The following is a 15,743-nucleotide window of genomic DNA, read 5'->3' as shown; positions in this document are numbered from 1 at the left end:
GCCCGGGGGCAGGGATACTCACAGGCCCCCGACTGCAGGGTCAGGGTCAGGAACAGGGGGCTGATGACCAGGTGCAGGCAGTTGAGGGGCCGCTTCCAGTTCCTGTCCTCCTTGTCGGGGTCCATGACGGGGACGGTGAGGAGCAGCAGGAACTCCACGGGCAGCTGTCAAGTGCAGGAAGGCAGGAGGGTGAAGGCAGGGAGGCCTGGGCTTGGCCTCCGCCCTGAGCTCAGTCATTCAAGAACCAGGCTGGACTTCCCTGGTGGCTAAGAATCCGCCTGCCAATGCAGGGGACACGGGTTCGATCCTGGGTCCGAGAAGATCCCACAGGCCACGGGGCAACTAAGCCCGTGCGCCCTGAAGTCCACGCTCCGCAACAAGAGAAGCCACTGCATGAGCAGCCCGCACACCGTGACTAGGGAGTAGCCCCCGCTCAGGAAACTAGAGAAAGGCGCCCACAGCAATGAAGACCCGGTGCAAACAATGAATCAATCAATTAACAAAAGAACAAGGTGCTACCACTGAAGCGCCCACCTGGAGCAGGCCCCCAGGCGCTTCCGACTGCTGCTGAACACACCGCCAACAACCCAGTGCTGGCCACTGCCAACACTCTGAAGAGGAACTCTTAGTTTTCCTACCTTTTGGATAAAGAAACTGAGGCTCAGAGAGGCTAAGAAACTTCTCCAAAGCCACACAGGCTGTGAAACCGGGCTACAGGGCCAGCTCTGACGGACTCGACACCTTGTGTTTTTAGCCAGCAACTAAACTAACAACAACACGTATGGAGTGCTTACCACATGCTAAGCACCAGAGTCAGTCCTTCACATAGGGTGTTCATCAAATTGTCACAACCACTGCGATAGGCTGGATTTGGTTCCCAACTCTTCAATCCCCCTCCACCCGTAACAGAACTGATCACCCCCACACTTTTGTCAAATGACTAGAGTCTGCCGAATATATGTCCCTGTCCCACTGATGTCGAACTTGGCCATGCCGCTTGCTTTGGCCAATGGGCGGTTGGTGAATGTGATGTGAACGAGGCATAAATTGTGCCTGGGGAGTCTGCCTTGGTCTCTTCTGCCAAGAAAACAGCATACTCCCACTGGCTCCAGAAGGAGATATGGGGCAGACCTGAAGCACCAACCAGAGTCATCTCAGATGACTGGATGAGAATAAATATTGTCATCATATGTCAGTGAGATGTTGGGGGCTGTTTTTTACACAGCACTGCTGCAGCACTAACTTACTGACACAAGGATTCCAGAAGAAAGGCGCTATCATTACCCCATTTCACAGTGGAGGAAGCTGAAGCTCAGAGCAATGAAGGGACTTGCCTGAGATCATGATATAGCCAGAGCTGTCCTGGGGTATAAGTATTAGTTGTTCATTATCTGCCCCCTGGGTCTGAGGAGGCCTGAAAGGTATCCATGGTGGAGGGCTAGGAGGTGAGGCCTCTGGCTTTTTGGGTCTGGGTGGTGGAAAGCACTGCAGTCCTGCCTCATGGAAACCAGCCTGCTCACATCCAGACCTCAGGAGACAGGTAGCCCAGGGAAGCAGTGAGGGGTCAGAAAAGTGCTATTTTAATCTCATTTAGACTCACTGTGACCCACACTCTCGCCTGCCCCAGTTCCTGGCTCTCAGCAGGTCAGGAGTCCCCAACCTCCTCTCTGTCCTTGGGAAGATGCTCCCCTTCCTTCTTTGCGGGGAGAAGTCTGAGCCATGCTCCATGACTCACATTCCCCACGGAGCCCCAGTCTCATGTATTTCCCCATCAAGTCCTCAGCAGAGTCCCCCACTCCGCCCCTGACTTCACTGCTCTGGAGAAGGCAGAGGGGCCACTGTCCTGTGCTGTCACCAAGTCAGGAGCCTGGCCCCAGGGTCCCCCCCTGACCTTGAACACCTTGAGGACCCTCCAGTACATGGGCTTGGTCCGCCACTTCCTGTAATCCAGGGGGTTGAGGGCCTGCACCAGGATCTGGGCCGTGGTCTCCGGGTACAGGAGCAGCGGCCGGTACTCCTCACCTGGGGGTGCAAGCGGGGAGAGGCAGGTGTCTGTGGCTGGCTCAGCCTCTGGGAAACCCTCTCCCTTCCCTCCCACCAGTGCCCTCAACCCCTGAGAAGAAGGAAAAAGCCCAGAGTCTGGTGGGGGGCGGGGAAGGCAAACCCAGCTCAGCCTGCTGTGAAAGGTGTTCATTGCCTCCTTCCTGAGAGGGGGGTGGGGTGGGGTGGGGGGGTTGCTGGATGGTTCCATTGCCCACCTCTCCAGCCCAGTCCAGCTGGCACCCCCACCCCAGCTGGACACAGAGCCCCTGGACTCACCATAGTCATAGCTATTGGTGTTAGAAGACATCCGTTCCTCTTCGGAATCTGACAGTATCTCTGTAGGAGAGAGAGGCGTTTCCCACGAGCCAGGTGGGGCGCCCAGCCCTCCCACCATTATTCTAGGGTAGGGCACCTCTGGGACCGCTCAGTATTCAGGGTGCAAGTGTCCAGGCCCTCTCTGTATCGTGGACTTCTCAGCAATCACCCTGTATGCTCAGGAATTCTTACAGACTCAGGAAGTCTAACTCACAAAACATTTTCAAATATAGTGATGCAGCAGTAAGGTCAAATTTAATATGGCCATCTGAAGACAAAACTCAAACATTTACTGACTCCCACGTTGCACCTTTCAGAACTTGGAACCCGACATATTTTTCTTCTCCAGTCTGAAACTTTTCTCAGGAGTCCTCGGGATTAGAGGACCGAGCCCTTAAGAGAAAGGGTTCCCAAAAGGAAAATGGCTATTCTCAAGTGAAGAGCGCTAGCCCTGATTCTGCCTCTGTGTGACTCTCCAGGCCTCATTTTCCCCTTCTGTTCCAGCCCAGTGGGCTGCTGCTGCTGCCAAGTCACTTCAGTCGTGTCTGACTCTCTGCGACCCCATGGACTGCAGCCTATCAGGCTTCTCCGTCCCTGGGATTCTCCAGGCAAGAACACTGGAGTGGGTTGCCATTTCCTTCTCCAATGCATGAAAGTGGAAAGTGAAAGTGAAGTCGCTCAGTCGTGTCCAACTCTTAGCGACTCCACGGACTGCAGTCCACCAGGCTCCTCCATCCATGGGATTTTCCAGGCAACAGTACTGGAGTGGGGTGCCATTGCCTTCTCCCGCCCAGTGGGCTAGGATGGGTTTAAAAGAGAGCACAGGGTACTATGTGCTAAACTCTGAAGGCCCAGTGGATAAAGAGAAGAGAGAAAAATCATGGTAGACTTCCTGTAGGAGGAGTCACCAACACGTGTGCCACCACCTCAGGAGATGATACAGTCCGGCCCTCTGGAAGCTCACAGTCCAATGGACAGAAACATAAGCAAATTAATAACAGAATGGAGAGATAAAGGCCGTACTGGGGTGAGTCTGAAAGCTTGTGCAAGCCCAGAAGAGACACCTGGGGGTCTCTGCAGAGCTCCCTCCAGGCTGAGTCCTTAAGTCTTTTCAGAAGGACACACCATGGAAAAGGGACAGCACACACAAAGCCTGGAGATAGCCAGAGGGAGCGTGACCTGTTCAGGGAGGTGGGGGTGGCCCTGCACAGCTGGGGAGTGGAGTCTGGGGTGTGAATGAGTTTGGAGAAGAAAGCTGAGGCCCAGCACAAATGGCAACAGATCACGGGCAAGGTTCTCAGGCTCACATGCCGAAGAGGGCCAAGCACGTCGTGGGACCACGCGAAAGAGGCTTGAGGGAAGAATTCTGGTTTCCCAACATAATCAGATCTGTACATGTCAGGGCTGACGACAGAGAGCACTGGGGACTGGGGTAAATGGGGGAACCATGTCTTTTCCTAAGGCAGAAGCCCCATTCAGCTCGAGACATGTATCTATATATGTGTGTGGGGGTGTGTGTGTGTGTGTGTGTGTGTGCATGCGCTCATTTGTGTCCAATTCTTTGCAACCCCATGGACTGTAGCCCACCAGGCTCGTTCGTCTGTCCATGGGATTTCCCAGGCAAGAATGCTGCAGTGGGTAGCCATTTCCTTCTCCAGGGGATCTTCCTGACCCAGGGATCAAACCCACATCTCTGGGGTCTCCTGCATTGGCAGGTGGATTCTTCACCACTGCGCCACCTGGGAAGCCTGTGGGTTGTATGTGTGTATGTATTTGTGAATGTGTATTTGTATGTGTTGTGTATGTGTTATGTATGTTCATACTGTTTATGCATTTGTGAATGTGTGTGTTGCATAGTTCTGGATGTGTGTGTGTGTATTTGTGCATGTGGAAGCACCTGGCAGGGGGCGCATTCTGGGATGCAGGAGGTGACAGCTCTTAGAAGATCTGCCCCAGCAACAGGCAGGAGCATGAAGAACTAATGAACTTGGACAAGGAGGTGATGATGAGGCTTTAGCAGCACAAGCGAAGGCACGGAGGGGGGACCTTGGTAGAACAAGTAGAAACAGTAGGAAGAGGAGATGGGCACTGGCACAGGCCTCAGGAAGCAGAGGCAGCAGTTTCTGGGCACAGAGGGCTCCAAACCCAGGGGGCCTCCACTCAGACCTTACCTGGGGTGGCCGGCATGGAGCAGACCAAGGATCTCCTCCGCTGCCTTTGGTAGATCCAGGTGCAGAGAACCACGGTGACCACGTAGAACGCATAGAAGCCCAGGTAACCTGCGGACAAGGGCACGCAGTCACCAAGTGGTGTCCTGGCCGCAGGGCCCAGAGAACAAGGGCGCCCAGTTCTGTCGCTGGCACCTGGTGGCAGTGGCTGTGCTAGCCCAGCCTAGCCCAGCCTAGCCCAGCCCAGCCCAGCCCAGCCCGCAAAGGGCCATTTCCTGGAGCGCCACCCCCTCCTCTCCCTGGCCCATATTTTCTCCCTACCAACGCCACCCCTGCCTTCCCCCCACCCAACCCATCCATCCATCAACAGTGGGTGTAACGCCTGGCACTAACAGTGGCCTCCGGAACACAGTTCAGGTGCGAAGGGCTAGTGTGCTGCTCTGTGCCCTGGGAGGCTGAGCCCCTGCGGACTGTATCCCCCAGTCTCTGGCTGCCCTGGGCCTGCGCATGGAGCCCCAAGAATGAATCAGAAGGCAGCAGGGGAGGGTCTGGGGCACCCCCTTCCTGCTGTGGGGCCCTGTCTCTGGCAGGACCCGTGACCTTCCGCAACTCTCGCTCAGGCTGGGTGACCCCGGGTCTGGGCCTGGAGCCCTCAGCAGGCTCCAGCCACCCCATTCTCTGCCTACTTCAGGAGCTCCCACTGCTGCTGACCCCTAGCGTCTCTGCACCACAGTCACCCTCCCTGGTTTTTCTCAATCCTCTGTAAGTCGCCCCTCCATCATGTCATTGGAACCATCTGGATGGAGTGACCCTGTGGGTCACAGTCAGCATTTCAGCTGTACCGCTCATGAAAACTGGAAATTGTGAAAACCCAGAACGTCACCCCGACTTCCCCCTGCCCTCTTCGGTGATCGGAACCACAAGTTCCCTTTCATGCCCAGGCCACCAGGGTCCCAAGCAGTGCTTCCATCACTCGGAACCAAAGGGGACTCTGTGCCCTGCAGACCACCCGCTCCCATCTCCACTCCCCCCCCCAACGCCCCCGCCTCCCTGGCCCTGTGCCTCCCAGCCGTCAGCCCTGGGGGGATCCCGCCCTGGTCCCGCAGTGGCTCACCCAGCGCCCACGCCAGCGTGACCCTGCCGCAGTAGAGCGCGGTGAAGATCAGCAGCACGGCTGCCATGTAGAAGATGATGTCTCTGAGGAAGGGCCTGGAGGCCGCCGTGAAGGGACGCAGGATGGCGATCCCACCGGCCACCACGGTGGTGACCAGCACGCCCGCGCCTGCGGGAGAGGAGGCCAGGCTCGGTCCGCCCCGCGCCCACCTCCCGCTGCCCTCCCAGCCCCCTCACCCGCAGCCGGGGCTGCTCGCTCGTACCAAACAGGGCCCCAAAGGCCAGGCCAGCTGTGCGCGGGTCTGAGAAGGCCACCAGGGCGCTGAAGATATCCGGGGCCCCGTTCCCAAACGCCAGGAAGGTGACGCCATGGGGGGACGTGTCAAGGGGCCTCAGTGCAGGCGCTCCAGGCTGCCCAGGCCACGAGGCGTCCCCCGTCTCCCAGCCCCTCACACCCTCCGGCCCTCCCTCCAGGGTACCAGAACTGGACCAAAAGGATACTGCCACGTTGTGGGAAAGCTTGAGTGTGGTGGAAATGGCCGACAGGTTAGGGCAGAAGCTACAGAGGAGAGGCCAGGGGTGAGTATTTCCACGGCGAGTGGCTCCTGCCCCCAGTCCTTCCCCCCCAAGCCCAGGGTGGGTCCTCCCCAGGTCAACCTCCCCACCCCGGGACCCCCTCTCCTGTCTACAAGCTGGACATCAGGCCAGGGCCGAACTCACAACTTCGCTGCGGTGACTCCCAGAATCAGAAACAGATAAAGCAGCCAGAAAGCCTGGGTGAGGGTAGAGGGGGAGGCCAGAGAGGGGGAAAGAGCATTAAGTCCTGCTGGGGCCACGGGCCCCTCTCACCGGCCCCCCACCCAGCGCGGGGCCTCACGTAGAGGGTGATGGCCAGAGGGAGGAGGCGGGCTGGGAAGTGGCAGAAGATGCCCTCGAGGTAGTCCAGGTAGCCCCCGTCACTGCGGCAGTCGGGGTTGGTGCGGACGAAGGCGCAGCGGTCAGAGGCGTTCAGGCCACACACTTCTCGACACTGTGGAAAGGGAGGCGGGGGCGGATGTCAGAACCCACCACCCCGTGGTCCACTGGACCAGCCCCACCTAAGCAGCGAAGACAACCTCCTTCAGCCTGGTCCCTAAACTTCCCGGGCTCCAGCTGCACGCTTTCATTTTTAAAAATAAACCTGTACTTGAACACAAGTCAGTCATGAATTTGTTGTTTAGTCACTAAGTTGCGTCCGACTCTTTGCAACCCCAAGGACTGTAGCTCGCCAGGCTCTTCTGTCCATGTGATTTTCCAGGCAAGATTACTGGAGTGGGTTGCCATTTCCTCCTCCAAGGGATCTTCCCAACCCAGGGATCGAACCCGTGTCTCCTGCATTGGCAGGCAGATCCTTTACCACTGAGCCACCTGGGAAGCAAGTCATGAATACACACATTTAAAACAAAACAGGAAATTTCCTGGTGGTCTAGTGGTTCGGACTCAGAGCTTTCACTGCCAGGGCTTGGGTTCAATCTCTGGCTGGGGAACTAAGATCCAGCAAGTCATGCAGCATGGCAAAAAAAGAAAAAGAAACAATATGTAACGAGTTCTAAATTCTCCTTTCTCATCCCTGCCCTCCATAACCCCACTTCTCTCCTGCCATGATCAGCTTGAAGCAGACCCTTACAGACATTTCTCAGTTTAATGACATTTGTAGATATATCTTAGTACAGAGTTTGTTTTGTTTTATAGAAATGGGTCTGTCCTAAAGTTCTTATTTCTGCAACTTGAGTTTTACCACTTCACAGACATGCCATTTATTAACATCTTGACAGACACAATGAAGAAAGTAAAAACATTCTGAGTGATTTCTATATGCCAGGCACAGTGCTGAGCTTAAAAGGTTACCTCAGTTAATCTACACAATGATCTTACAAGGAAGATAAGATTATCCTGCCCATTATACAGAAAAGGAGTCTTAAAAGACAGTATTTCACACCCAGTGGTAGAGAAAGCACTGGAATCCAGGCAATTTGAGGTTCTCCTAAATTTTCTATCCTTGACCATTACTGCCCCATTCCTGGCTCACTGTAGCCTCAGGAGTTCATGCCATGGATGACTTGCAATACAGGGAACATTTCCCTAATGACAAGCAGTTGAGAGTGTCTACCTTTCCATTAGCGCCAACCGTCAACTTCCTTGCACATGACTCTCTGGGCACATGTGAGAATGTTTGGTCAGAGAGATTTCCAGAAGTGAAAGTGCTGAGTCAGACAGTCTCACAGTCTGAGTTCCTCCAGAAGCGCCCTAGAGACAAGGATTTCTAAGCAAGCAGCACAGTGGGGAGGTGTGGAGAGCACCAGCACCAAGACAGGGAAGGGAGCCAGGGACAGGAGAAGCAACCAGTGAAGGCTGGGCTGAGACGGTGCCCGCCACGGGATGGTAGCCCCAGGGGCAAGGGAGCCAGGGTATTTATACACCAACTCCTATCAGTCATCAGGTGAGCAGAGCCAGGGAGGGAGGTGCTAGGTCCCCAGCGCTTCTGGCCTGCCATGCTTGCAGGTGGTTCTGGAAGAAGATACTGGTGACCTGAAGTCAACAGAAGCCCACCAAAATGGCAGGGTCAGAAACCGCCTGATGGTCCAGTGGTTGGGACTCTGCGCTTTCACTGCCGAGAGCCTGGAAAACTAACATCCCATACTATACAGCACAGCCAGAAAAAAAAGGGTCCAAAGGATATGGGCAGAGCCCTAACAGTATTGCAGAGGGAGAAATAGCTTAAACCTCTGAGGGATTCTGCTAAAATACCCTCCCCACAGCTCTACCTGGGGCTTCCCAGGTGGCACTAACGGTAAAGAACCTGCCTGACAATGCAGGAGACACGAGAGACGCAGGTTCAATTCCCGGGTCAGGTCTGTGTAGTCGAAGTTATGGTTTTTCCAGTAGTCACATACGGATATGAGAGTTGGACCATAAAGAAGGCTGAGTGCCGAAGAATTGATGCTTTTGAATTGTGGTGCTGGAGAAGACTTGAGAGTCCCTTGGACGGCAAAGAGATCAAGCCAGTCAATTCTAAAGGAAATCAACCCTGAATATTCATTAGAAAGATTCATGCTGACAAGTGTTAGAGAGGCTGGGGAGAAATGGAACACCTGTGCAACTCCTCTTGGGGATGTAAAAATGGTACAGATGTTGTGGAAAAGAGCATGGCAGGTCCCCCCTCCCCAAATTAAAAATACAATAACCAGTTCTAGGTATGTAATGTACAAAGTGATGACTATAGTTAACACTGCTGGATGGTATATATTAAAGATGTTAAGGCAGTAGATCCCAAGAGTTCTCATCACAAGGAAAAAAACTTTTGTATCTGTAGATGATGATGGATGTTCTCTAAACTTATTGTCGTCATCATTTCATAATACAAGTAAGTCAAAGCATTATGCTGTACATCTTAAACTTACATGGTACTGTAGGTCAATTGTATCTTAACAAAAACTGGAAAAAAAAATAGAATTACCATACAATCTAGCAAATCTACTTCTGGGTATACATGAATAAGAATTGAAAGTCAGGTCTCAAAGAGACATTTGCACACCCATATTCATAGCAGCCTGATTCACAACAGCCGAAAGGTTTAGAAACAACCCAAGTGTCCATCAGTGGAGGAATAGGCTGAGCAAAACGTGGCCTATCCTATGACGGAATGCCATTCAGCCTTAAAAGGGGCAAGAAAATTCTGGCACAAGCTGCTACATGGACGAACCCTGAAGACATCGTGCGAAGTGAAATAGGATAGTGTTTAATGCTCAGTTGTGTCTGACTCTCTGTGACTCATGGACTGTAGTCCACCAGGCTCCTCTGCCCACGGGATTCTCCAGGCAAAAATACTGGAGTGGGTAGCCATTCCCTTCTCCATCATTATTTATACAAGGTACTTAGGGGCAGTCAGACTTAACAGAAACAGAAAGCTGAATGGTGACTGCCAGCTGGGGGAAGGGAAGTGGAGAGTTATTTAGTGAGAACAGTTTCAGTTTTGCAAGATGAGAAAGTCCTGGAGGTGGATGGTGGTGATGGTTGCACAATGAGAACGTCTTAAATGCCACTGAACTGTTCACGTAACAGTTCTAACCCCTCCACAAGCCCTCTCTGAACTTCTAGCAATGCAATGCTGGAGGTGCAATTTCTGGTAACCTCTATCCCCTGCTTACTGGCTCTCTCTAGACGCCGCACTGAGCCCGCCATGCCTATTTCATGCACTGTTCCTTCTGCCTGGGGCACCTTCCTCAAAAAAACACCACTCATTCATCCTCCAATCCTCAGATGCTTCTTCCAGGAAGTCTTCCTTGACTACCCTACCCAGAACAGGGCAGATCCTCCAGTTATAAACTCTCTTCACCCCTGGTCTTCCTTTTCAAAGCACTTCTCTTGCTATTTGTAGGATCACAGACTGACTTAACGTCCGCCTCCCCCATCAAAGTGTCGCACACAGCCGGGACTCATAATTTTTTGCCACACACTGTGAAAGTGAAGTCGCTCAGTCGTGTCTGACTCTTCGCGACCCCATAGACTCTAGCCTAGCAGGTTCCTCTGTCCATGGGATTTTCCAGGCAAGAGTACTGGAGTGGGTGCCACTGCCACACACTGTGCTGGATCCCAACTCGCCTAGTCTTCAAAACAGACCTAGGAGGTTGGTACAATTGTTTCCGCTTCACAGATGAGAAAACTGAGGTACAGAGAGGCAAAGGGACTCACCTCAGGGCACACAGCCTGTCACTGCTAGCTGGTTTCAAACTCAGCTCTGCCTGAAAGTTACTAGCTGAAGCTCCGGAGGAAACAGCCCACCAGGGGCAGAGCCCCTTCCCCACCTCCTGCCCCAGGCTCCTTCCAGTGCTGAGTCAGCCAGGGAGAAAGCAGGAGACTCTCCCAGCCCAGCTCCTCTCCATCTTCCTGACAGCAGAGTGAGTCAGCAAGGCAGGTCCCCCCAAATCTGGCCTCCAGAATCACATTCCTGCCTGCCCCCGCGCCCTGAGCTGGCCATCCCCTCCCCTGAAACTCATCAGGAGCCGAACTCAGCTCTCCCCAAGGGGCGCAGAGCTAATGTGGCGCTGCTCTGAGTCTGGGGTGGTGAATTCTCAGTCCGTCTCCTTCCCCTCTCATCCTCTTCCCTGAGTCAGTAAGGATCCCCAGGGAATCCAGAGAAGGTCAAATATTTTCCCCTCTGTGGGTAAGTTTTAAGGGTCAGGATGGACAGGAGAGGGTTGCAAATGCAATGAATGCCCTGTCTAAATGTCTAAAACCACCAGGGCTGCCGGCAACGGTGGTGATGAGCTGGAGGGGGCGTGCCCTGCTGGAAGGCATCCAAGTTATAAAAGGAAAGACTGCAAGGAGATCAAACCAGTCAATCCGAAAGGAAATCAACCCTCAATATTCACTGCAAGGTGTGATGCTGAAGCTTCAATACTTTGGCCACCTGAGGCGAAGAGCCGGTTCATTGGAAAAAGACTCTGATGCTGAGAAACACTGAAGGCCAAAGGAGAAGGGGGCGACAGAGGATGAGATGATTGGATGGCATCACCGACTCAACGGACTTGAGTTTGAGCAAACTTCGGGAGACGGTGCAGGGCAGGGAAGCCTGGCACGCTGCAGTCATGGGATCACGGAGTCGGACACGACTTAGTGCCTGAACAACAACAACAACCCCACACTACCAAAAAACAAAGCCAAAACCAAAACCACGGCAGCTAGACTAGCCCACGGGCTGTCAGTTTTCAATCCTATCCCAGTAAGACTGGTGTGGAAGACAGGGTAGCTGAGAGGAAAGGCAGCCTTGAGTCTGCGCCCGTTGTGCTGCCAGCTCACTGGGTGACCCTTGCTGTGCTGTGCTTAGTCGCTCAGTCGTGTCTGACTCTTTTCGACCCATGGACTATAGCCGGCCAGGCTCCTCTGTCCATGGGGATTCTCCAGGCAAGAATGCTGGAGATCATCCCCTTCTCCAGGGGATCTTCCCAAGCCAGGGATCAAACCCCAGTCTCCCACTTTGCAGGCAGATCCTTTACCATCTGAGCACCAGGGAAATGGCCCCTTTAAGGTGTCTGGACCTTGCCTTCCTCACCTACAGGGCAGTCTTCATCAAACCCAGCCTGGCCATCAGATCTTGGTGCCACATGTTTTGTTAAGTGCTTCTGCACACACCCTTTATAACTATCAAACTGTAGACGGGGGCTTCCCAGGTGACTCAGTGGTAAAGAATCCACCTGCCAATGCAGGAAATGCAGGAGACCTGGGTCAGGAAGATCCCCTGGAGGAGGAAATGGCAACCCACTCCAGTATTCTTGCCTGGAGAATCCCATGGACGAAGAAGCCTGGTGGGCTACAGTCCAGGGCGTCACAAAGAGTCGGACACAACTGAGCGACTGAGCACGCAAGTGCGCACGCAGACTGTAGACTATCAAAGTCCACGCTGCCTCCATTAAGAAGCCAAACAAGTCCACAACTCCAGTATCAAGGGGACAATTCTGATTGTTTCCATTTTTTGGTCGGGGCCCATCAAGAAAGGCTCGGGTTTTCATTACCTGAATGCTCTCTCTAAATGTTGTTACCTGCAGCCAAAGGCACATCCTTGTGCATGAGCAGGACAGGAATGTGCTGTGTGCTTCGTTGCTCACAGGGGGAGGGATGAGGGGCTGGGAGAGGACAGCGTGGAGTCACAAGCTTCTGGTTCATCCTCCCTGGCTGAGGAATGATCCCCAAAGATGTCCAGTCCTAATCCCTAGAGCCTGTGAAGTGTGACCTTACGTGACAAAAGGGGCTTTGCAGAGGTGATTAAATTGAGGCTCTTGGGATGGGGGGATTGTCCAGAATTATCTGGAGGGCTTTAGATGTCATCACAGGATTTTTATAAGAGGGAGGCGGGAGGGTCAGAGTGACAGAGATGCGAAGGAAGCAGAGGTCCAGACAGTGAGAGAGACAGTGAGTGTGAGGGGGAGAGGGGTGGAGGGGGGAAGTGGTGGGGGGGAGAGGGAGGAAGTGGGGGTGGAGAAAGAGAAAGATGCTAGGCTGGTGACTTTGAAGATGGAGGAAGAGGCCAAAAGCCAAGGAAGTAATGCAGGAAGTTTCTAGAAGCTGGAAAAGGCAAGGGAATGGACCTTCCCCAGAACCTCTGGAACGAACATGGTACTGACACCTTGATTTTAAGCCAGTGAAACCCATTTTGGGCTTCTAACCCCCAGATAACAAATGTGTGCTCATTTTAAGCCACTAAGTTACACTAATTTGTTACAGCAGCAAGTGGAAATGAAAACACTCATCTAGAGTCAGTTACCTGCAGACATTAAAATACTCTCAAAGACATCTCACGTTCTTAACCTCACTGACCAGCTCCCACGAGAGGAGCGGAAGGTGTGAGCTGGGGTGATGACATCTAAACTCCCCTCTCCCAGCTCCTGTCAGTACACGCCCTTCTATTCTCCCAACCCCACAGCTGGACCCCAACAGGGCAAGTCCTCTGAGGAGTGGAAAATCACAGGTCTCCCACCAGGACCCCAACCAAGGAGCAGAAAACACTGCCATTTTCCAGAGGCCCCTTGGCCTTGTGAAACCGCTCAGCAGGCCAGGTGGAACCCTGCTTCTGAGGACAAGGCTCTGGAGCCGTGCAGCCTGGCTTCAAATCCTGCTTCCCCACTCAGAGCTGTGCGACTTTGGGCAACTCAACTTCTCTGTGCCTCGGTTCCCGCCTTTATAAAACGAGGCAGGGGTCAGCAAACTGTAAAGGGCTAAATGTTTCCCCCTCTGTGGGCCAAGTGTTCTCTACTGAAGCCATTCAACTCTGGTTGATCATGTGAAAGCATCAGCCGTAATAACAAACAGGCATGACTGCATTCCAGTAAAGGTGTACTTAACAGACACTGAGGTGTGAATTGAGTTTTCATGCATCCCGAAATACTGTTCTTTCAAAAATTTTTTTCGATCATTTGAAAATATAAAAACAATTCTCAAGAACTTCTCTGATGGCCCAGTGGTTAAGAACCTGCCTGCTAACACAGGGGACATGGCTTCAATCCCTGGTCTGGGATGATTCCCCATGAGCAACTAAGCCCGTGAGCCACACTCCTGAGCTCGCGAGCTCTAGATCTGTGCTCTGCGAGAAGAGCAGCCACCGTAGTGAGAAGCCCGCGCACCAGAAGTAGAGAGCAGCCCCCCTCAGCATAATGAGAGAAAGCCTGTGTACGGCAACGAAGACCCAGCTCAGCCAAAAATTAATTATTTCATTAAAATAAGTAAAAAACATCCCCAGCTCCTGGACTGTACAAAACCCAGCAGTGGACCTGATTTGACCTGCAGGCTGAACTTTGCCAGCTCCTGAAATGAAGGGCTAAACGAGCTCACTCATGTGCTTTGAACATTGCCTGGTTCACACTCAGTGTTCAGTACAACAAGCGCTGATTACTATTTTTGCCAGAGGTGAAAATTGAGAGTAGAGATAAAGAGCTCTTTGTACCTGTTAGCTTGTTCCCCTCGGGACTGCGAGGGTCAGCTCTAAATGTCCAGTCTCTCTGTCAGATCTGTGGAGATTTTTTTTTTCAGATTTCCTTCTTCCCAAAAGGAGTGTCCTGGAATTACTGGGCCCTGGTAGTCTGATGCCAAACAAGTCCCTGGCCCTCTGAGGTCACACTTGGAAGGATGAGGGCACTGGGCACTGGCTGGCCCAGTACTATTCCCCCCACCCCCCACCAAAAAATCTTAATTTGGACCCCTTCCCAAAGCTACTACCACCATCTCCCCCAGTGGCTTTGCCAGCCTGCTCCCTGCCTCCACCCATTCCAGTTGATTCTCCCACTGCAGCCAGTGGGATCCTTGTAAAAACTGGAATCAGATCATGTCCCTCCTGGGGACTTCCCTGGCAGTCCAGCGACAACAACAACAAAAACCCCAGATCATGTCCCTCCTGTGTTCTAAATGCTAGCATGGCTCCCATCGTATGCCTGGGAACGGACCCACCTTGTACAGTGGTCCACAAAGTGAAAGTGAAGTCACTCAGTCGTGTCCAACTCTTTGTGACCCCGCGGACTGTAGCCTACCAGGCTCCTCTGTCCAGGGGATTTTCCAGGCAAGAATATTGGAGTGGGTTGCCATTGCCTTCTGCAGTGGTCCACAAAGCCCCAGGCAATCTGGCTTCCCTCTCCTGTCTCCTCCCTCATCCTTCACCCACTAGCTCACTGTTCCAGCCACTCCAGCCTCCCAAAGTTTGTGACATGACATGGCCTTCTGCTCCTGCCTCGGGGGCTTTGCACGTGCTGTTCTGCTATATCTTTGCAAAGCTTCAGGCCTCTGTCCACAGAGAGGCCTGCCCTAACAGCCCAAGGCAAAGTGGTCACCTCTCTCCATCTCACTCCATCACATCCCTACCCTGTTTTGTGATCCTCATCGTTCAGTGAAATCCTGTGCATTTACCAGAACTGTAAGCCTGTTTCTCATGTGCGTCCCCAACTAGAAACACAAGCTCCATGAGGGCAGGAACTGAGTGGTTTACTCCTCACGTGTAGCACAGTTCCTGGCACATAATAGGTGCTCAAGAAGTATTTGTTGAATGAGTGACTACATAAAAGGACCTAGGTGAGGAGAGGGTGGCCTTTCCCAGCCTGCAGGCTCCCGGGCCAGAGGCTGGCAGGACTTTCAAAAGGACAGCCACCTGTGTAGTCCTGGGAGACGGTAAGCCAGAGAGGGAGGATCTGGATTCAGCAGGAGGCAGCAATGAGTTCATGTCCTGGCTCTGCAACTTCCCTCACGGCCAACTTCCCCTCCCTGAATCTCAGCATCCTCATGGGCAGCACAGAAATCATCAGGCTCATCTTGGGGGGTTTAGGCCAGGATTTGGTGAGTTCTGCACAGCGCTGGCTGGCTGAAGAGCTCAATAACTCAGAGAGATTATCTGACCCAAGCCACAGATAACCCCTGTTTTCCTGCCTCCAAGAGGCAGCAGTCAATTTTATAACCTAGAGTAACCGCAAATCACTTTCCCATCTGTAAACTGGGCATAATTACCTGTTTGCCTGGTTCAAACAAAGGGCATGAAGGTACCCCGTGGCCCCATAAAGTCGGTGTGGGCGCTAAACACCCTCTCAGCTG

At 53.1% G+C, this 15,743-nt stretch overlaps 1 protein-coding gene across 1 annotated transcript in view; it reads right to left on the bottom strand.

Annotated features, from left to right (window-relative positions):
• Nucleotides 1-15,743, bottom strand: part of SLC8B1 (solute carrier family 8 member B1) — a 30,000-nt gene that overhangs the window by 11,487 nt on the left and 2,770 nt on the right. Inside the window, exons 4-12 of the mRNA XM_070386071.1 lie at nucleotides 6,517-6,669; nucleotides 6,360-6,412; nucleotides 6,142-6,198; nucleotides 5,903-6,009; nucleotides 5,641-5,808; nucleotides 4,530-4,637; nucleotides 2,320-2,379; nucleotides 1,892-2,022; nucleotides 23-164 (exon numbers count right to left, since the gene is read on the bottom strand). Coding sequence (XP_070242172.1) covers nucleotides 23-164; nucleotides 1,892-2,022; nucleotides 2,320-2,379; nucleotides 4,530-4,637; nucleotides 5,641-5,808; nucleotides 5,903-6,009; nucleotides 6,142-6,198; nucleotides 6,360-6,412; nucleotides 6,517-6,669 — 979 coding nt within the window. The remainder of the gene's footprint in view (nucleotides 1-22; nucleotides 165-1,891; nucleotides 2,023-2,319; nucleotides 2,380-4,529; nucleotides 4,638-5,640; nucleotides 5,809-5,902; nucleotides 6,010-6,141; nucleotides 6,199-6,359; nucleotides 6,413-6,516; nucleotides 6,670-15,743) is intronic.

This window comes from Bos mutus, chromosome 17 (assembly GCF_027580195.1).
Source record: "Bos mutus isolate GX-2022 chromosome 17, NWIPB_WYAK_1.1, whole genome shotgun sequence".
NCBI lineage: Eukaryota > Metazoa > Chordata > Mammalia > Artiodactyla > Bovidae > Bos > Bos mutus.
This window is presented reverse-complemented; position numbering and strand designations above follow the sequence as displayed.